Genomic DNA, 22,140 nt, shown 5'->3' with positions numbered 1-22,140 from the left:
CAATTCTCATATGTTTTTCATACATTTCTCCTCTATTTTTCATTAAATGATAACAAAATAATTGAAAATAGCATTAAGGTCACATTAATAGGAAATACATTAAAAATAGAATTAACATTTAATGAGACATATGAAATAGCCAATTCTTATAACTCTGTCTCTTTGTTATACTCTTAAAAGTTTGAGATCCCATCACTCTGTACATCACACTGAGAAACAGAATCCAGGAAACCAAGAGAAAGATGAAGGGACTGTCTCACTTCTCAGTGGCTCCCATTGAGTTCTATAGAACAAAGTAAATGGGCTTCTATCTGATACTATCTGAGGGTAAAAATTGCCTCTCATACCAGGCACAGATTTATCCCCACTCCCATTGTGTCTGAGTTCACCTTTCTATTTTCTCAAGATACACACTGCTCCCTTAAACACACCACCATGGTAATCGATATTTAGTGAATATAAGAATTATATGCCATTTGTTGGAAATCATACACAAATAAAATGAAGCATTTTAATACAAATAATGTATAATAATAAGACTGGAAGACAAAAATGTCTGTGTGAAGTCACATTCCATACATGAAGACGCCTTATATTGAATCAGACCCTTGGTCCATTATGGTCAGTATTGCCTACTCAGCCTGGCAGTGGCTCTTCATGGTCTCAGGTAGAGGTCTTCCACATCACCTACTACCTTTAACTGGAGATACCAGGGTTTGAACCTGGGACTTCCCACATGCCAAGCAGGTGCTCTACCATTAAGATGCCCCTCCCTCCACTGTTACACAGGAAATGTTTGGTAGGATCTAATTTACAATCTTACATCAACTTTCTTCACAATAGTGTATTTTAGTGTAGTAGTCCAAGATGTCAGATTCCATGAAGCCACTGAAGCTTCGTGGACTCCAGAAATAGATTGTACTGCCAGTGCCACATCTACTTTCTGGCTGGTGCTGATAAACATACCAGTTGTGCTCTACCTGAGAAGTGAAACTCCTTGAAAATGTACCCATTTCACACAAACAAGAGAATGAAGTGTAGCATGCTGAGGTGGTGGAAAAGACTACAGTATTTCACACTGTAGGTGGAAGATTTCAACTTGGAATGTTCCTTTATATAAAAAATTCCAAGTAAAAAAACTTGTGCAACACGGAGAAAAGCTGTACCCCCATCGCTTTGCTTGCTGTACTCATTTTTGATAGTGTGATTCTCTACCTGCTGTCTGAAGTGACACAGTACATTCACAGGTTTCTGCCACCTAATTTTCCTGAATGTGTGGACCGGGCATTTTTTAAAGGCAACACTGACCTTTAAAAAGATCAAGTTGTTGACATTTGTGTTACTTGTTGACCCCAAAGACCCTAAACACGTGTTCATATAGATAGTATTACTGGCTCTTCTTGCCCTATTTGCACGAGGCAAGAACTCTTGTTCAGTAAAGTGTGATACCTTAGGTGTAGCTTGTGCTGCTACGCCAATAGCTGTGGCTGTGCTATCCTAAATGAGGTCCTCAGGAAACTGCTAGTTTCCTGCTCCGGCATAGGGAGTCTAGCCAGTTTCATCTGCTGATTGGACAGTTAGTGAAAGATTTTCAAATTGGGCTGTATCAGTTTGGATATACAGATCTGTCTTCCAGGTCCCCATCTGTAAAATGAGACCTGCATTCTTCTTCACAGGGTTGTGGTGGGGACATCAACAAAAGAATAACTGGTCACATTTTGCAAATCAAGGGTGCTATATAAATGATAAACATTAATGAGAGTGGAAATTATAAGCAAAAGAGAACCAAATGAAAAACACAGCTGAAACCTTGCTAATGAGCACTCTGAAGTTGGTGGAATTTGCTTCTGAGTAAACATGACTAGGGTTGCAGTCTGAGTGAATTCTGCATCCCAAATTGTTATAAAAAACAAATTTCAGAACAAAAATGAAATGAAACACTGATGCCTTTTACAGCATCTTAAAAGGTATCTCATTTCTCCTCACATCATTTACAAGAGCAATCAAACATTTGAGAGAAAATATCACGTCATTTTCATACTAAGCTAGACATGTATATGCTAGATACGTATGATACATGTGCAGTGAATCATCTGTGTGCCCCAAACCAGCAAGGCAATCCATGCATGAAAACAGCTTTTTATACAAATATTACCTTGACTCCTCCTTTCCTCCTCAGATTTTGCACTGGGAAAACTCCTACTCAATGCCAACATTAAACGACTGCATCGGGGAGGGGGAGGGAGTTTAAATCTAGGTACAACCTCCCTGTCCTCCACTGTTCTCATCACCTGATCAGTTGGGAAGTTATCCCTGAGGCTCCAAATGTACTTTCTTTAGCATTTTAAAAATACGTATTTATTTATACAGTATATAGCCCACCTTTCTCACTGAGACTCAAAGTGGATTACAGAGTAGAGAAAGTTTTTTTTTTAAATGTAATCATACAGTATAGGGCTTCTTTAGTGAATTATCTTCTTCATCTCACTCTTGCTGTTATCACTTAGTTTGTATAATGCAAATAAATCAAACACAACATCCCAAACAGAGGTCTAATCTGGAGAAAGTTAAGTCAAAAGTGATTTTTCTATATGTCCAATCAACAACAGTGAAACAATTAGTCACAAGTAACTTAAAACTTAAGAGATTTCAATGGGATATTAAGTGTGAGCTCTGGATTGAGATCACTACATAGTCTTTCAGCAAGGGAGGCTAGGCTGCTGTTAAAAAGACAGGAAGGAAAGGAATATATTTCAGATTAATAGCTTCCTGTGTGGAAAACATCTCTAGAAGTATGCAATGAGTTCATAGATAAATAGGACATTCACAGCTTGCTGGACAGGATAAATAGATGAAGGAGCATTCTGGTGAATCTGCAGCACTGAAGTTGTCCTTGTCCCATTTTTCATCTTGAAGTTACTGGAAATATTGTAAGGGCCTGGGCTGCCCTTTTAACCATTCTTCTCTGGATATTTTGAAAAATAGTCAGAAGCTGGACATATGATTCTTGCATCCCCTTTCTGTTTCGAGGTTGAAATAATGTGAGGTTCCCTAGACATTTGAAAACCTGCTTCGTACTGTTTTCAGCTTTGACCCTCCTACTTCATCAGTCTTGTGCAGACAGACTTTAATTCTAAACATGCTGCTGGTTCTCCATTCTGTCTGCTCCCCCTTAGGACCCTTGTCTTCCTGTAGTGGCACTGACTTAAGAAATGTATGAAAAGGGAAATTCCTCCCTCTCTGAGAGCTCATTGAAGGAGAGAGGAGGCTTCTGATTTGTGTGCTAGCTGAATTATTGGGGAAAGTGCATTGTGATGTGGATTGCCTGGCCCTTTCAGAAAGTTTGCTCCCTCCCCCACTTTTGCTTGGGTCTGGATGATAGCTCAGGCAGCCTGGCTCCGGCCCCGGAGTCCCTGCTCCTGTTTAATATTCTGCTTGCTCCACTGATGTTGTGCTTGGCTCCTATGGGATTGCAACTCACGGCTTGAAACCGGAGCCAATTTTCTGTCTTAATCTCAGTGTTTTGACTGGAGGCAGATCCAGTTCAGCCCAATCGGGGCTGGTGGAAACAACTACCTAAGAGTCTCGCTCTGTTTCGCTTGGGGAGGGAAGGAAGAAGGGGGGAGGAAAGGGGGGAAGCCAGCCAGCCAGCCAGCCACACATAAGACACTCGCATACAATGTTGTTGCTGAGGTCGCTGTGTTTTTGCAAATGAGACCGGCAGAGTATGTGGAGAGAATAAAGTGATCCTCTTGCAATCTGGGAGCATCGGTCGCATCGGTTGGTTTGGATTTACTGCTTTTCCAGAAATGGAGAGGAAAAAGGAAACTGGGAAAAGAGTTGAGGGGAGCATCGAAGGGATGGGGGGGGGGGGAGGAGTAAAGGTTTGCCTTTATTTGGGTAAAGGTTGCGGTGCTAAGAGCACTTACCTGGAAGCAAGTGCAATTGAAATTCAAGGTGCTTACTTCCAAGTAAATGATTTTTCGTGGGGGGGAGGGGAAGACATTAGTTCTAGGACCTAGTCACCTTTTTTGGCCGAAAGTGGTCCAAGGAACTGTTTTGCCTCTTTCGTGCAGGGTGCAGAATTCTTTTTAGAAAGAGACTATCGGGAGGGTGAAGGGGAAAAGATATTAAGCCTGGGTGAACAACGGAATGAGCAGCAGAAATCGGAGCAGGGAGAAAGTGTGAGAAGGGAAGGCAAGAGCCGGCGTCAGCAAGCGATTGATCCCGAGGCGACCGGAGGGCAGCCGAGCGAAATGCCAGGCAGGCATGGCCGCTGCCCGGGCAGGGCTGGGTCGCCAGTTGGCTTGGCCGCCTGACCCGACTGGCCACCTGATCTTGCGTGCTTTTGTCTCCCGCTCGCAGGTCAGAGGTGCAGCGATGACTCTGGTGCTGCCTCTGAGCAGCTTCTGCGAGCCCATTGTCTCCTCCGAGGGAGCCGCCGAGTACCAGCCGCTGTGGGAGTCGCGCTGTTGCAGCAAGAGCAGCCCCGCCTCGGATGCAGCCGCCGGCAGCAGCAGCGGCCAGGGCCAGGGCCAGGGCCAGGCGCAGCAGCCTCCGGGCGACGGCAGGACGGCAGCAGGGCAGCCTCCGGACTCAGGTAGGCGGACAGTGCATTAGGGCACCCTCGGTTCGAATCTCGCCTGCGGACTCACTCGTGGGAGATGGAAACAATCGATAGTAGCGAAGGACGAACTCACTAGAGCAAGAACAGCAAGCCCCCCCCCCCCTCACATCTCCATTTCCAAGATGGGAGAATGATAAAAAACGAACTACACCGCTGGGTTGTTGTAAGGATTACAACAAAGTACACTGAACTTTGCATGATGGTGATAACAAGGCAAGGCTTACAGTTAAGTAATGCTGGCAAGCAGTATAAGAGTCCAGAGCAGATTCAACCCTGCTCCAGACCTGCTGCAACGCTGGCTAACTGGGAACCTCTGGAAAGCTCGCCAGCAGGGCATTAAGGCCTGTACCAGAAAAATAAAACAAGAATCAAGTGGTGCCTTAAACACTAATAAGACTTTTGTTAGCCTCTACGTTGTCACTGGACTCCAGTTTTAGTCTTCTTTGTTAGGATTTTGCTGAGCCCCTGCCAGGAAAAATTGGTACTGTATTTTGCAGTGGCCAATTTCTTTCAAAAAGTGTGAGAGAAAAGTGCTTGTTGTTTCTTGTGAGTTAGGACTTACCCCAGGCTGAAATTTAACTCATGCTTTTAGTGGTAGGGCTTAGCCCTAGAACAAATGAGATCATAATAAAGAGGGAAGTGCAGCTTCCTTGGGTCTAATTCTCACTAGCAGCAGGAGAAATAGTAAAACTGTTTCTGGACTGTACTACTTCAGATTACAGATGGGGAATCTTCCATGCAGAAAAAAGAAAGTAATATCCCTGCACAAAGGAAACTAGATACAAAGGGAAAAGCCTGTTTCCAGTTTCTATGCACAGAAAATGTTTTTTCCCTGCAGAAGAGCATTTCAGCATGTGAATCCTCACTTACCATCTGAAGTAGACAAGTCCAGTCCAGATGCAGATTTACAGTCTCATCTAATGCTGTAAGCTCTGCCCTTCTGTATGCACTGTATACATGGTATCTTAGTAATTACTTCGTGTCCTTCCCTCACCACAGAATGTCCTCAACAATCTCACCCTCAGTCTGAGTTCAGAGTGATTTTTCTTGGGTTTCCATGGAAAAGTTTAAATTGATTTTCAGTGTCCCCCTTTTGAAAATCTAAGCAGTGCTGTTTACTTACCCTAATTTACTGAAGGGGGTGATTTGATGTTCGTAAGACAGATATTCAAAAAATGAATTTACTTTGCTCATAACGTCTCTTTGCTGTTGAGGCAAGCATCTCATACGACTGCCTCAATGATTCGTTCACAGTTCAAAACTAGCAGCATTTCGTGTCGTTTTATGCAGTGACAGCATTCGGCGTGGCAACTGGCTGAGCAGCCGCTGTTGGTGCATGCTCACAATTTGCTGGCTTCCGTGGATTTTGTGAGCCTCTGGGTGATGACTGGGCATCACTTAAAATCAGCTACCTTACATCTGCGCAGTTAGTGGAATTCATCAGTAGGTGACACTAATCATTCTAGCACACAGTGGATTGAACTACAATTCCCAGTGGGCAATGTGAGAACACAGAACTGCAATCCAGTTAGCACAAACAGACATGCTCAGTTTTGGGAGTCAAGCAGGGAGGCAAAATGGTCACTAGTCAGAGGAACAAGTCCTGCTGTCCACCCCCCACCCACCTCCAGCAAGATCAAAAGCCCTCTTTTTAATTTGTTGGGGTTTTTTTGCATACAACAAAGGTGACAGATGGGAATATCTGAAGCAGTGTGAGATTGCACATGCACATGGGTTTTGTGATCCATTCTCATAATGTTTGGGAAGAAGTGAACTTTTTGAAGAGTGTTCATGGATTCTATTCACATCTTGTGAATAAATAGGAACAAGGGGGTTATTGAAAGTACCTCATTACAGATGTGTGTGTGGCTTGTGATTATTCAGTGAGGAGGGCAATTTGTAGAGCCACTCCTGAAGCAACCTTCCATAGACCCTTAAAAAAACTAGATAAATATTGTCCAGTAGTTAATAACCTCTTCTTGGACAAGATGCTCAAGTGGCTGGTGGCTAGATACCTCCAGGTTCTTGGGGATCAAATGTATTAGATCCATATCAATTTAGTTTCAGGCCTGGGTTTGGTACTGTATTAGTCACTGCTCTAGAAGAGAGATGGGGAGTAGGTCTCTGTTGATTCTGTTAGATCGCAACCCTGTCTGTCCTGCAGTGACCTTCAGTATCATGGCATCCTACTGGGTTGTCTGGGAGAGATAGGGCTCAGGGATGCTGTGCTTCAGTGTTTCTCATCCTATCTGGTTTCAGGTGGGCAGCCATATTAGTTTCTAGTAGCAGAAAATTTGTCATATACAAATATGAAGGATGAAGATCCATCTGTCCTTATATCCAGTTCAGAAAGTGAGAGGGGAGTTACCCAGAAGGGCAAGTTGGAACTTCATGGCATTTGGGTTGTCGGGTTCCATAAGATTCCATCTTTTTTACTCATGCTTTTCAACATCTATATAAAGCCACTGAGTGAAGTCAATCAGGAATCTGGAGAGGTACATCAAATATGTGGAATTGTTTTTTTCTTTTCATCTGATTCAGGTGAAGAAATTCTGAACTACTGCCTAGAGGCAGTAATGGGGCTGAATAATGGCCCGTAAATTGAAGTTCAACCCAGATCAGACAGGGTGCTGTTGGTCAGTATCAGTGCCAGTCAGAAACTGAGTCATTGGCCTGTTCTGTCCAGGTTGGGAGTGCTACCAGAACCATGACTATAGGTAGTACTGCAGATATACATACTGCTTTTTAACAGCTTTGGCTGGTAGACCATCTGTGGCCCTTCTATGAAAGGCAGAATAGGCTATGCTTATCCATGTGGTGATCACAACCAGGTTAGATTATTGTAATGTACTCTTCTTAGGTCTGCCTTTGAATATGGATTGAAGCTTCAGATCACAGAGATCAGATTTGTTACTGTTGCCTCTGTATACTTCCTCAAAATTGAAGTAATGTCAGTGACTGCCAATCTTCATTGGGGATCATACAGAAGGACTGCCTGCTCCAGGCATATCTGCCCCCCCTTAAGATTGTATTTGGACGCCCTGCTCCATTTCCCCTCATTTTCTAAGGTTAAATCAGCATCAGCAGTTTTTCTCAGCTGTAGTATCCTAGATGTGGTGCACTTTCTCCTCATCTATTTGCCTGGTACAAACTCTTCTGAATGTTTGGAACTGAGTGAAAAATTTTGACTACTTTCCACTTTTTGTATTTAGTCTATGGAAACTTTACTTACTGATTTTATATTTTTAAAGCTGCCTTGTATATTTTGATTTTATTTCTACTTGTGGATGTGTATAGGTTTGTGTGTATCTTATATACTAATAGGCAAGTGGCCCTGATCGGAGGATACTTAAATACAGAGCCATGAATGGCCAAGACAGATCTCTCTACATACCTGAAAAATGCTCCAGGTTTGCAGAAAAATCTGAAATCTTAAAAACAAGCTTAAAAAAAAAACCCAGATGACAAAAGGAATGCCTGTAGCTTAAACCAGGTATTCTCACAGGTTGTTGCTAGGCAATCATAACCCTTTAGCCAGTATTCAATGCTTGGTTTCTGTCAGGAAGAGGCAGGGGGAGGGGAGGGGCCCTTTCCAGGGCTGTCTTGGACTTTAAGGGGGGACTCATTGCAGCCAGGCCCAGAAGCAACTGCCTGGAGACTTGCCTGATGCAATGTGATTTGCATGATTCACTCAAGTCCCAGCTGCTTGTTACTGTTCAACAGCAGCCCCATCCCCAAGCCAGCGTGGTGTAGTAGTTCAGAGTTCAGAGGCGGTGTGGTGCAGGGAGGAAATGAGATGCCCCTGCAAATCCTTGCAGATCCCCTACTTGTATAGGCCTACTGTTGTTGTTTTTTTTAAAGTTGATATGGTTTGTTTTGGTTTTATTGATGTACGAAGATCCAAGTTTGACTTTAATTTTAACCCTCTGGTTGGGGAGCAGAATATAAATGTTTAAAATATGTAATAAAACAAATAATCACGGAAGTACTTGCTGCTTTTCTATGCTTTGGGATGCCATTCTTCCAGAGGTCCAACAAAGTCTGTCTGTGAATAATTTTTTAGGAAAAAACCAAGATATTTTAATACTAGTATATAGGCAAGGGATTTTTTGTAGTTTTGTGTGTGTATTTCTGTATGCTTGCTTGCTGGTTCGAAAACAATTATTATTTCTAAATGTTTCCTATTCTGAGCCTTCTAGGAAAGGGTAGATAAAAAATCAAAATAAACCACAGCATTTATAGGCTGGCTTGCTGCTGGTCTGCTGTTATCCAGAGGTTTTTATACAGTTAATTGTTTTAGATATTTTAATATTTTGTTCATTAGTTACTACAAAGGCCATTGTTGGCTAGCTGGCAGCATATATATATGTTAGATATTCATATATTCCAGGGCTGACTGAAGGTTCCAGTGCTGACTGAGATCAGGATAACTCTGTCTTAAAGGAAACTTTATGCCACCCAGTTTGTCTTGTACATCATTGACTGGAGGTTTAAATTAACACCTGGGAAAAAAATGTAATAAAGCCTCAAACAGGTGGCCATATTAAATGCTAGACAATAATTAAAATTTCACTCTCTGTGGTAGCATATGGTTTGATTGGTGTATTGTGACCCAGGCTAGATTATAATATCCATTGGTCTCCAAAGAGCTCAAAGCAATTACATTTTTGGCTACCTGTTCCAAATCACTTCCTATTTATGGAGCTTAAGGAGCATCACACCAACTTGGTTATAGCAAATTATGCAAATTTTAGACATTAATTACAAATAGGATTTGGTCTTCCCATCAGGCCAGTATTCTTTCTTGTAGGATGGGAGAGTGTGTTGTGTCTTCAGTATGAAGATGACTCTTTTTAAGAGAGAAGTTTGCCAAAGACAAAAAAGTGCAATGGAACCTTAGATATTTACAGTCCAGTCTTTCCCATCTCACTTTAATGGCACAAACAATTGCTTCTAAATTTATTGGAATTTACTTGCTAGAAAGTTGATTCATGCAGCTTGCATTTTCAGAGACAGTAGTCTATATAACTACATAACATACATAACTACATAACATAATAAATGGATGCATTTATTATTTCCACTAAAAGAACTTGGGAAGTACTTGACTGTGACACTGAGAGATCTCTGTCTTTTGGTGCTACACCTCTGAAGATGCCAGCCACAGCTGCTGGCGAAACGTCAGGAACTACAATGCCAAGACCACGACAATACAGCCCGGAAAACCCACAACAACCAACTTGGGAAGTAGCTACTAGTTTTACAGTATGTCCAAGAAAAGTAGCGGCATGTGCTATGAAAAGATGTATAGTTGTGTCCAACAAAAAGTTGTATCTGTATGAGTTATCTTTAGTTGTACCAAGTATATTTGATGTTAAGCCTGAGCATATTTGAGGTTAAATAGTGGCAATCCTAAGGAAACCTTCTAGGGAAGAAGCCCCATTAAATAAAACAGGACTTACTTCTGAGTAAACCTGCTTAGGTTTGTTCCCAGTGAGTCCTGCATTTTAAAATTTCTTATCTATCTGTCTGTCTGTCTGTCTAAATGTCTAGTAACCCTTAGCTCCTCAAGGTAGCACAGAATGCAGTGATGAACACAGCGATTTTTAAAAGTTGGTCCTGTGCATGGAATGAAAATGTTTTGAGAGCCAAATGCCTAAGCCAATGTGACAACTATGCTTAAATAAACAGCATTACTTCCTAAATTATTTCATGGCAGAACCCTCTGTTAACCACAATATTTTTCACATGAGCTATTATTAGAATATATTCTTAAGACTATAAACACATACAGAAATGCGCAGTGGAGTTCTGCTGTACTGAGAAGGAACAGAATAAGTATTTTCTTTGGGAAACCTCAGGCAGACCGCACATCACTTGTCATGTGTAATTTATTTTCCGCAGGATCACACCACAGAGGAATTTCAAATCCTATAGCAACATCCAAGATCACATACTTTAAAAGGAAATATGTGGAAGAGGAGGACTTTCATCCACCACTCACCAGCTGTACACCCAAAGTAAGTTTTAAAAACCAGCCGTAAGTAAGTGGTTGTGATGTGAAGTCGTACTTGCTTGAAACAGCAAAATACTCCACTCATGTTATGGCAGTGATCCAGCTGTTCCCATAATAACTGACATTTTATTTCTCTTTGAAATGTCTGGATTTGCTTTTCTACAGTTGCACCCAAAGTGATATAATGAATGAAGCTGCTACCTCTGGTGCTTTATTACCACAATCAACTAGAAGCAACAATGACATTTTGCCTGTTCTAATAAGTGAGAAAGAATAGAGGATGAACATTTCGAACTTATCATTTCAACTCTGTCTATTTGGGTGTAATCTCCTTCCTCTGCAACTTTAGGCACAGTGAGACGACCCCTGCCAGATATAGAACATAAGTACATATAGAACTGATGGTTATTATAATTTACCTGAATTTAAGATCTCCTTTACCAGGATACTATACTCATGTTTTTAGGAAGTAAAATCAGATATTTTAGTGCTTAAGGTGGAAAATCCAAAAGGTGTTAAACTGCCAGGTTGAAGCCCATGAGAAGAATATTCTGCCTAGTCTTAAACATGTCATATAACATGAGTGACCAGTTTTAATATGAGTTTTCTGCATAAAAGTGACTCGTAAGGAATTTTCCTGTTTATTTGACTAGTTCAGCCCTCAACATTTAAACTCAGTGGCTTTACATGTTGTTTCCAAGGATGGAAAAGCACTTCTACCATCAGGGGAGGAAGATTTGTCCCAATTCCCCCTCTCTCTGCAGAAAATTTTTTGGATGGCTCAGGGAATGGGAGGTGGTTGGAGGTGGTAGTCATACTTCACAAGCCCAATTCCACTTGTAAGGTACACGCCAATAAATCTAACTTTCCCATTTCTATTTTTCCATTTTTATTACAATCTCTCCTTTTTCTTTCTTTTACTGAATACAAATTTCAAATTCCTTTAGATTCACACATTTATATTTATAATATGCTGAGAAGGATTCCCGTTTTATTTTGAGCTATATCATTCCCTATATCTCCCAAGGGTTTATGCGCTATTTCTCCAACACTAGGACTTACATCAGATACTTCTAAACCCACATTACCAATTAACTGCTGTTGAAAATGATGGGAAACAGATTGAATTTGAGTAGCACCATTTAAAGTAATGGCTTCAATTTCATAAGAGCCAAATTGTTCTAAAACCAGAAGTGCTTCTTCTGAATCTTTTATCATAATCCATTGCAGGTTAAAACAGAATTTTAACTGAAAAGGAACAGTCCAGTTAAATTGAATGCCTTATTTACTCAGTTTATGTTAGGAATTTCAACTGTCTTATTTTCCATAATGAAATAGGAAAGAGATCATTTAGAAAATGAGTCAGTTTCCCATCCATTATCTTATGATTCATAAATAAATCTTTAGAGTTGGTATTTTGAAAAGTAATTACAACATAATTGTAATTACAATTACAACATATCTATTGAGTTTTCTTTTTGGAAAAGTTAAAATTAAGATGGTTATCTGAATCAGATTCATCAATAGCAGCTATATGATCATCCAAATAAAATATTAAATCTAAGCATGCTCAGGAATCCCTCTAACTTTCACCATGTTTTCTCTACTACTGCTATAGACTGGCAATTCTCCTTGATAATTTACTTCTAATATCTTCTCCCTATATGAATTTAAATTGACAAATCTTCAAGGTAGATTAAACTTCTTGTATGTTCTTACTGCTTTTTTCCTGTAGCTGCCAGACACTTGTGTTTGGCTTAAACAGCAGCATTGCTTGATGTTCCTACCAAAATTATCTATTCAATCCTTAGACCTCAGGTTCCTACTGCAGTGAATCAGACTGTTGCCACACCTTGCTCTAGCACTGACTGAAAACCTCACCCTCTGCTAGCAAGTCCCACCTTGCATGCTGCTTATCAACAAATGCTTGCACGCACTTTTACTTGTAGCGATCCCATTCTCAATGTATGCACACAGGTGAGAGGGTAGGGAGAGACCTGAAGACCCTGAAGCCAGGGCTCTCAATCTAATTGATCTGCTTCACCTTCAATTCAGAGGAATTTGCAGTCACCAAGCCCCACCCATTGTAATACAGTGGCAACAGTCCCCATCCTAGTGGAACCCTTCCTCTTCGTCCAAAAACACATAGCCATCCTACCCAGCAGACAGATGAGTAAGCCAGCTGCTTGGGAGCCCTCCAATAGAGCTGGCTCACATCTATTTGAGGCAGGTTAATGGGGAAGGAGGCATCCAAGGCTGACATCAGCTGCCAGTGCCAGCTGTCAAAAGTTCAGCAACTGTTAGCAGCATAAGACTGGCTGGCTGGAGGCAGGAATGGCGTGCACATGTGTCTAAAGATGCAGAGGTATGATGGCTGAGAGGAAGGAGCTTTCCTTCTAGGCAATGCAAGTTAATTGAGTATTCTGGATAATCAAGTGCCACATAACAAAGTTTTTACTGTATTACTTCTACTGTGTACATGTTAGTAAAGAGTCCAGTAGCACCTTTAAGACTAACCAACTTTACTGTAGCATAAGCTTTCGAGAACCACAGTTCTCTTCGTCAGATGCATCTGACTCTACTATTTTGCTACTATAGACTAAGACGGCTAACTCCTCTGGATCTGTGTACATGTTATTGACGATGTTTGAGTGCTCTTTACCATGTGCATTTTCATTCATGCAAAATATGCATGACAATACTGCTGCTGCCGGGGATAACCTGGCCTTGGCATGGCACACTCTGCAAACGTCTTGGATGATACATACACTGCTTAACAGTTTGTTTCCAGACTGAATACAAGGTGCTGGTGCTTCCCTTTAATCCCTTTGGCAGCTTGTGGCTTACTTGGCTTATTAAAGAATGTACATCCCAGCATGAGACTTGCAGTAGCTGCCCTTTGGGCAGTTGCCTGGAAACTCTAGAACCCTTTTCCAATGAAGTGAAAAGTTGCTCAGCCCTTAGGGGAGGTTGTACCTGTTTCAGGAGGCATGTGACTGCCCTGATTTGTTCTGTTGATGATTCTGTTCTTCTCAATTCCTGTGCAGTTTTAATGCATTTTTTTAAAAAATGTCATATATCATTTAGCTTTTTATGAATGTTAATTGCCTTGATTTGCTAAAGGTAAAACATAATGTAAATTAAACAAACAGAATGTAAACATTACTGCTTCTCTGCTGGGCATCACTGTATGCAATGGCTTTTCAATGGCCTGTAGGAGACAGTAGCATTGTTTATTAATTATGAACCATCTTCAGTACTTATTGTTAATAATTATTATCATAACTACTTCGGTCACTGCTTTTTACTATTAAAAACAATTTCATTACATTTCAGTCTTTGCAATTTAGATGGCCACAATATCATTAAAGAGTGCTGGGTTCCATCTGTATTCTTCACTGGGATATGTGGGAAAACTTATGATAACTGCTTTCATTTGGAATAGATATACATTCTAGCTAGAATCAGAATCCCTGTGAAAGGAGTGTTTTATTGTACTATGCAGTTTTGCTCAAGTTTACTTATAAAAGAATGATCCTTGGTAACCAATAAAATAAATCATAACATTGTCTAGTTATTTGCTAGTCCTGGCTGCATGGGCAGAAACCTTAATATTTGCTGCAGAGTAAGTTCATAAGGCATAGTCCTGCAGAATGCTCCCATTCAAGATCAAACTTTGCCTTTTCAGTGGCTGAATATCCATGGTGATTAGAAACTACAAAGCTATACAGATTCACCAATCTGATTTTCATTCATTGCCTTTTCATTCTTCCCCTTCCTGCTCCCCTCCTCTCTTTCTGACCAAATTAGTATTGGGAAAAGGTACCAATATAAACAGTACTTGTGGCTGATGTTTTTCTTTCAGTCTATAATAAAATACAGGCAATATATTAGGGAACAATAAGATTCCCATATTGCCTGGACATCTGGAACATCAAAATTTAAGCCCTAAAGAATGGCATACTCCAAGGTTCATGTGTACTCATGACCTTTCTGCTAAGTAAGGTTGCCAAATCTGATGGTGATTTTTGAAGAGTAGATAGTTTTCCACTGGGAACTGGACAGAGACCAGTAGATCATTTAACAGAAAGCTCCTGCCAGATACTTATCAGTTTCCAGTTACAGACAACAGTAATAACAATTGAGCCAGAGACCTTGGGGTGAAAGATTATGTCCTTTTAAAATTGCTTTAACCACTCAGTCTATACAATGAGCTTACTAGATAGAAACGTGCTCCATTGGAAACAAACATTTCATTTTTAAATAGAGCCTGTTTCAACTAACGGTTCTATCCTGTCTCACTTATAATAAGAGATGGTGTTCCTTGCCATAAGTTTCCTATAAAAAGATAGATTTGATAGAAAATGATAGTGAATAATAGTTTATTTTATAGTGAATAGAAATTAATCGTGTATAATAATGAATTGATAGCTGATTTTTGAATTGGTTGATTGCAAATATTGGAAATAATGTATAACAAGGCAGAAGAAGTGTTTCAAAATGTGTAGAAGAGGGAATTTGCCAAAAGGCTGCTGCTTTGTTTTGAGAGGATATATTTTACTCAGAAATCAAATAGTTGGATATTTCTCAACAACAGCAAAGTGCATGATGGAGTACATGTTTACTTATTTTTGGCCTACTGATGCCCATTGAAAGAGTGAGCAAAGGAGGTATTTGGTGTCAAGCGCAAATATGTATGCCCCTTCATGGGGGCTTCAGAACCTGAAAAAAAACTTCTGAGCACTTATTTTTATTCATTTAAACTGCTGCAAAAAGAAAAGACTTCTGTGCTTCTGTCCTTTCTTTGCCCAAGTAGCAAAGTAAAGAACTTTTGCAAACAGGATGCATCACTTTCTGTGTGGCATCTCCATGCAGCAGAAAGAAAAACTGAAGTGCTGGATGGCTGCAAGTTAGATTCAAAGGTGATATTGGTCTTTACTTCCTATTTGGAAGCATGTGACGCCTTGCTGGGGCTAAGCAGGTATGACAGGTCCATGCCTGGATGCAAGACCCCTTGGGGATCCTAGGTAAACCATCTACAGTTCCATAATAGAAGAAAGGCAGAATGTAAACTTTGTAATGCTTGCTCAAGTAATATTTCTTTAAAAGCCCTTGATCCTGTGAATGGGAATAGGAAACCTATGAATCACTGAGATGACATATGACCTGCAGATTACCTAGATCTCGGTTTTTCAGAGATGAGTGAGTGACTTCTCAATGGTTTTTAAAATATTGCCTTCGTTCATTTATGTTCCTGGAAATCTCAGAGGAAGTACTGTTGGATAAAGTACCGTACCTCTAAAAGTATAGCACTCTTATTTCTCTCCCTGCCTACAAATCCTATTATACTCAGTGGCACAGTTTGGCTCAAACATACTGTATGCAGCTGTACTAACAATAGAAAAAATAAAAATTCTGGCCCTGGTTTCCTCCTGGCTCTGGCTTCTAACCAGTTTTCCTAAATGGAAAAAACCCTGTGTGGTGAGAAGAAATCCACAAGCCAGTAAGCCACCCAGTTATTCAATCGGTTTGGAGGAGATGAATAGCTAGTGGGTTGCCTGAAACGTTAAAGCAGTTGTCGGGTGAAGGCTCATTGGCATCTTTCAACAAACTCCCACCCTACTCACCTTTGTTGTTGTTGTCTCCCTTTTTTTTTTTGGTTTGTAGACAATCTCTGTCTTTGAGGAGCGGGCACATATCCTTTACATGTCTTTGGAAAAACTAAAGTACATTGATGACCCTGAAGTCTACCTAAGGAGATCGGTTCTCATAAACAATTTAATGAAGAGAATTCATGGGGAAATCATCATGCAAAACAATTGGTGTTTCCCCACTTGCTCTTTTGGCGGCACCTCAGCACAAGAATGGTTCATGTCTCATGACTGTCCTTATAGGAAGCGCCTTCGGATGGCAAGGGAAGACTGTGAGAAGATCCATACCTGCTGCTTTTATCAAGAATGTGGCAGCCACTATTTAAGTTTACCATTATCTACAAATTCTGCAGTGGGAAATTCCTCTTCCTCCCCTTCCTCCTCTTCTTCTATATCTTTGCCAAGCTGTTCCCAGCAAGTGGAGTATGGTGTGAATAATACCCCTGTTTATCGGAGTGACAATCAGATACATGCCAGTGAAATTTTCATTACTAGTGCCAGGCCACATGGTAAGGCAATGTTAAGCAACGAGAAAGGAGGCCATGAATTGGAACGAGAACGGGCTGCAGACTGGGAACCAATGAAAAGTGATCACAGCACTGAATGTAAAAGTAAATATTATGATTATTTTGAGATGGGGCGGGGTGACAAAAGCAACATGAATGAATCTTGGAAGAAATCCTTACGAAAAAGGGAATGCTTACCAGGTGGCAAAATATGTTGCAGTAAAGGAAGTAAAATATGAAGCACCTTCCCAACAACTGCAGTTCTGAAGCATACGCAACATGTTCAGTTTATCAAACACAATTTCATTCTGCGTGGATTTTCTTACAGTTTTATACTACCAATACAATCATGTATTCATGGATAGTTTTTAACGACTGGGGAGCAGATTGCATCAAAGTGTATGTATGGTCTGCATCACAGAGTTATTTATAAATATAAGGAATCTTCATCAAGAGCACAGTTGAATTGCAATGTATGAATATATTTTAGCTTTTGTTGCTGAAAGAACCAATCAACCAGATGGAGAAAACATGATCTTTCCCCTAGGGAGGCTGACATGAATTAAGAAGAATCTCCTTTATGCTCATCAGTGGATTATATATTTGATAAACAAATTATTACCAGCAAAGGAGGGAGGTATTTCTTGCCCAACAATAATTGTTGTCAGTAAGACTGGATGTCACTGAAGAATAAGCCTATGTTGTGGGCTAGCATTAACACTACAATTACTAAGTGTCTGGTTTTGCCAGACAAGTAGGGTGCAATAACATCTTTGTATGGAATCTTAATCAGAAATACCATGTGTAGCTCCAGCACATGTACAATTTTTTCAGCTAAGTTGCAAGAATGAACGAACGGGCCTCGTGGTAGTTTATTGCTATACAGGGCGGAGTTTCTTTGGTGCCTTACTTTTTATCTTAAATTTTCCAGGGTGAAAATTAAGTTTAAAACAGTGCTAGAGCAGGGATGTAACCTAAACAGGAAAAAAAACAGGGTGGATCAAATATTATTAGAAACCTGTACCTTTGAAATTCTGATTTTGATTTCCTATTCAAATGCTCTATTCTTCCTTTTTGCTCAATTGCTTTTTGATTTGCCATCCTTTGGAAGGGATTGAAGAAGAAACAATAGAGAGATGTCTCTTGTAAACAAGCATTAGCTGCTTGAATATTTCTATGGCAACTGTCTGTTGCTGCGATTTTCCTTTTTCTTTCTGGTATAATGAAGTTCATGAACCAGTGGCATGCTTTATACTTTAGTCTATTTCACATCATTTCTCTCTTTAAAATTGTAAAGAGCATGTACTGGGGTTTCATATAACGTTAGGGGTTTTTATTTCGGGGGCGGGGGAAGCACAATGTTAATAAATGATGTGGTGATAAGATTTTTAACTGAAATGAATGTAAAGGTTTTAATCTTTTTAAAAAAGATTATCTTGGAGAAACAGGGGTAATAATCTTCTCTCATAAGAAATAAGATTTGGTTGGTTTCTTCATTGTAAAATGAACAGTTCGGCAAGATGCAGATAAAAGTGCAGCACCCTTAAGTCCCACTGATAGCAATAGGTGGGTTCAGCACACAATACAGTCTGTCCCATTGAAATCACTGGGATTTATAAGTGTTGAACTGAATTACGGCCTTAGTGAATGAAGAACTTCCTGTCATTCAACTCCCAGCTATGCTCTCCTCACTACAGGCTTGTAAGTTGAAAGACAGACAGACAGAACCTTTATTGGCATAACCTTAACAGCATCAAGGCTCGTAAGTTACCAGTAGAGTACATTAAACCTTTACTTGTTAAATCTTTGTTGTCAGTTTGTAAAGCCTAGCTGCCCCCTAGTATCTTGTACTTTTTTTTAACTGGACACATTAATTTCTCAAATATTGTTGGCATCAAATTACATTCCTCACAGGCCAGTTATTCCTCCTCTATAAGGCTGCTTCCACATGGGGAGTTCCACATGCTCCCAGTTTATTAGGGATCTTCCATGTGATGTTGTGTTTTTTCCAAATACAGCTCATTGGGAGCTCCCGGGGCTGTCCCGTTTAAGCCAAAGCAAAGAAAAACCTCCTGTGCTCTGACTTAAAGAGGAAACAGCATGCTGGCTGCAGGCAGAGCCTCCATGTGAAAGCTCTGCCAATGGTTAATCCACAGAGGGGAGTGGAACTCAATGCCAGCATTTCCCCAATTTTTAAAAGATCTTTAACGGGTCTTTACTTTAATAGTGAGAGAGAATTAAAGCAATCCCTTTGCAATCTATTTTATGCTTTTCATGAAAAGGGTTTTCAGCTGTGAGTAAGCATGAAACGGAAAGGAGTGTGGCTCTGTCAGCTCCTTGCCTGTGGCACTCATAGGCAATCCAGCAGTTTCCCCTTATCCTCATCTGTGACGAACATGCCTTCTCCTTTCTTTTCCAGGAATATATAGGCTGTGGAACCTGCAGTAACCACTGCAAACTTAAATGTGTAACCTCAGAATTCAGTCTTCTCCCTTCACTGTGATACAATCCTGAGGATCTTCACCCCCATGTGTGCTTTGCACATGCACAGTGTAATGGCTCTTGTGCAAACAGGTCTCCATTTACCTATGCGATCTGGAGAAAATAGTTGGATAACCCAAGAGGAGTTTAATTTCACCCTAAAAGCAGATATGATCTAATGATTGGCATTGTATCTGCACCAAACAACTGACAAACTATTGTTGGTAAGCATAGCTGGTGGTGTCAATACAACATATGGACATATACTGCCACCAGTGAAGATTAAGGCAAAGCAAGAAAATCATTAACAGAAGTAATCTGTTGAACAACTACTTAGAGCCAAATCTTTGCACTGTGACTGTCCTATGGACATAATGCAAACAATGGCTCGGTGCTGCATAATGAAGCCTGGGAGATCCTCAGACTCACATATTCCCTCCTCCCTCCTTATGAATTCATATCTAATTGGTTATTTCCTTGTTTACATAAAACTGTAGCTTGTCATTATATCCAAATCAGTGAACCAAACAAGGATTGCAAAGTTGGAAACATACCATGGTTTGAAATCCAGATTTGCAGGGAAAGCACAAAGTATAATGTGAATGTAACAGCAAACTGTGGTTTGCCTCAAACCAAGAAATAGTAAATTACCTGGCAGTACATAAGGAGAGTGGGCAACAAGAGAAGGGAGTGCACAAGCCCAAAGATCCCCCATGATTGCTGATGTAGTGCCAGTCCAAACATTTGAGTTCCAATGATACAGCCAAGGTCTTTAGTTATTTTTAAATTGGGCATGTATTCTATACATTTGAGAATACAAAGCAGACCTTTTCAAAATAAACACCTGCTGTTATCCTTAAAAACTTGTTGTTTGCCTATAATACAATTATGACAGGTTATCTCCACATTCCTTGCATGCTTAGAAAATGCACATTGACATTCTACTGGGAATGAAAGATAACCTTATGCCAAATTTAGGAAGAATGATTAATGTTTAGATACATCTAATTAAAAAAAAATCCTACCTTATTTCTCCAAGACAAAAACATTTTTAATTATTGCTATCAATATTAAATATAGATCTCATTCATACAGTGTATGAGTAGGATCATTTAGTCTTTTGTCCACAAGGACCAATTTTTTTTAAAAAAACTGATTTTCTTATGTTATATTCAGTTGAGAATAGACTCATTTTTTTCCAGTATATGTCAAACATCTGATGTTTTAAGCTTAGATATTTAGGTACTTGTATACTAAGGTGGTGTTGTAGTAAAGTGAGCTTTTTCTTGATATATATTTATTAAAATGATAAAAAAAATCATTTTGATTTAAAATTTTTTAAATGTGGTTGTTTGTTTTTGTCTTTTTATTTGCCTTCAAGAAAGAGGATTTAAGCAAAATGTTTCCAGAAGCAAATGATACATTAATATCTTTACTAGACCATGGGTCAAAAATCAGTTTCAGAAAACCTTGGTGCTATATATTATTTTGAAAAGCATACATGTTCTAGTATAAACATTGATACATTCCTGACTGCAGCTACAATACGTTCTCCCTAGAGTGACAGTTTTTAAAGTACATTGTCATGTGTTACTTTCCTAATTTTGAATTTACAATAAGCAAAACCAAGAAAGATTAATAAAGAAAAATAAAAGTATGCTCCCTTGATGAGGTTAGGGAAGATAGAATCATGGCTGGATGATTGATAGGATTACAGAAGGGCAGGAATGTTCATGCTCAGTCATTAAGATGAGGGGGGGAGCTGGCTGGAATTGATACACTGCTCATTGTTTTGGATATCTGAGTCATTCATTAGGGCAAAATTGCTTAGGGAGGAAGCTCCAAAGTCCTTGAGGAGATGGCCCTTTGGTTTAATCTTTCTTAGGATGGGTTTTGCATGATGGATAGATTAGCTGCCTTGTATTCCATTATGCCTTTGGCATGGCTCTCTGCTGGTTGATAGCAGTTTGAGGCAGACTCCATCTTCTAGGCCCATGCTGAGACAAGATGGGGATCAAAAAGGGGGGGGGGTCCACAAGAGGCAAGGATTCTGGGGACTACAAACTGTTAGAAGATAGAAACTATGTTTTGTGTTTCAAGGAAAAGGGGTAAACAATTCCAATATCAGATTATTCTTGTAATAAAAGTATATTAGACTCCATGCATAGCAAACTTTCACTGCATTCCCTGCACAAAAGCAAACTTTTTCAGAGTGGCTGGATCAGGAACACAGGCAAAATTTCTTACTAACTGAATTATAGATATTTCCTATCTAAACTATTTTCAATGACATGCAGATATTAATGCGTCTCCATCTTCTGATACAACTACTGGTGTATAAACACTATTTCTACAAATGCCAGGGTTAGATTAGTTCTGGGATATAATAGTTCATTAATTTTTTTTTTAGATCTCCAAGTAAATAAAGCTCAAACATCTTCAGACACTGAGATTATATTATATTAATCTTAGAACATGAAAGAAAAATGTTGATAATTCTGATCTGCAAAGTAATAGGACTGATGCACTGAAAAATTCTCATCTGAAGAAATGAGTTTTGTTTAAAAGGGTACGTTTAACTGAAAAAATTATAGCTATCAGAAAAGCTTGTACATGATACCAAGGGGAAAAGCTGAAGGAATTTCTTTACAAAGATTAAGATGAAGCGTATCAATTTTTAAATATCTGGTACAATGAAAAAGGGAGAATAGTTCACTGCAAGAATAAAAGGCACTAAAACAATAAGGTCAAACATTTGGACAGACTTTCCAGATATAAGAGCACTTGGATTAAGCAGCATCAAATAAAGAATACTCGTGCATTCAAAAATTAGATAGATAATAGGTAAAAAAGGTAAAG

The 22,140-nt window shown here is 39.7% G+C and overlaps 1 protein-coding gene across 1 annotated transcript in view; it reads left to right on the top strand.

Moving 5' to 3' along the window:
• The window catches only part of SERTAD4 (SERTA domain containing 4), a 29,084-nt gene extending 8,529 nt beyond the window's left edge, over positions 1-20,555 (top strand). Inside the window, exons 2-4 of the mRNA XM_054980811.1 lie at positions 4,366-4,600; positions 10,532-10,647; positions 16,311-20,555. Coding sequence (XP_054836786.1) covers positions 4,381-4,600; positions 10,532-10,647; positions 16,311-17,039 — 1,065 coding nt within the window. The 5' untranslated portion in view covers positions 4,366-4,380 and the 3' untranslated portion in view covers positions 17,040-20,555. The remainder of the gene's footprint in view (positions 1-4,365; positions 4,601-10,531; positions 10,648-16,310) is intronic.
• The last annotated feature ends 1,585 nt before the right edge of the window (positions 20,556-22,140 follow it).

The sequence above is a fragment of the Eublepharis macularius genome, chromosome 1 (assembly GCF_028583425.1).
Source record: "Eublepharis macularius isolate TG4126 chromosome 1, MPM_Emac_v1.0, whole genome shotgun sequence".
Classification (NCBI taxonomy): domain Eukaryota; kingdom Metazoa; phylum Chordata; class Lepidosauria; order Squamata; family Eublepharidae; genus Eublepharis; species Eublepharis macularius.
Note: the sequence above shows the minus strand (reverse complement) of the source record. Positions and strands in the feature narration are given on the sequence as shown.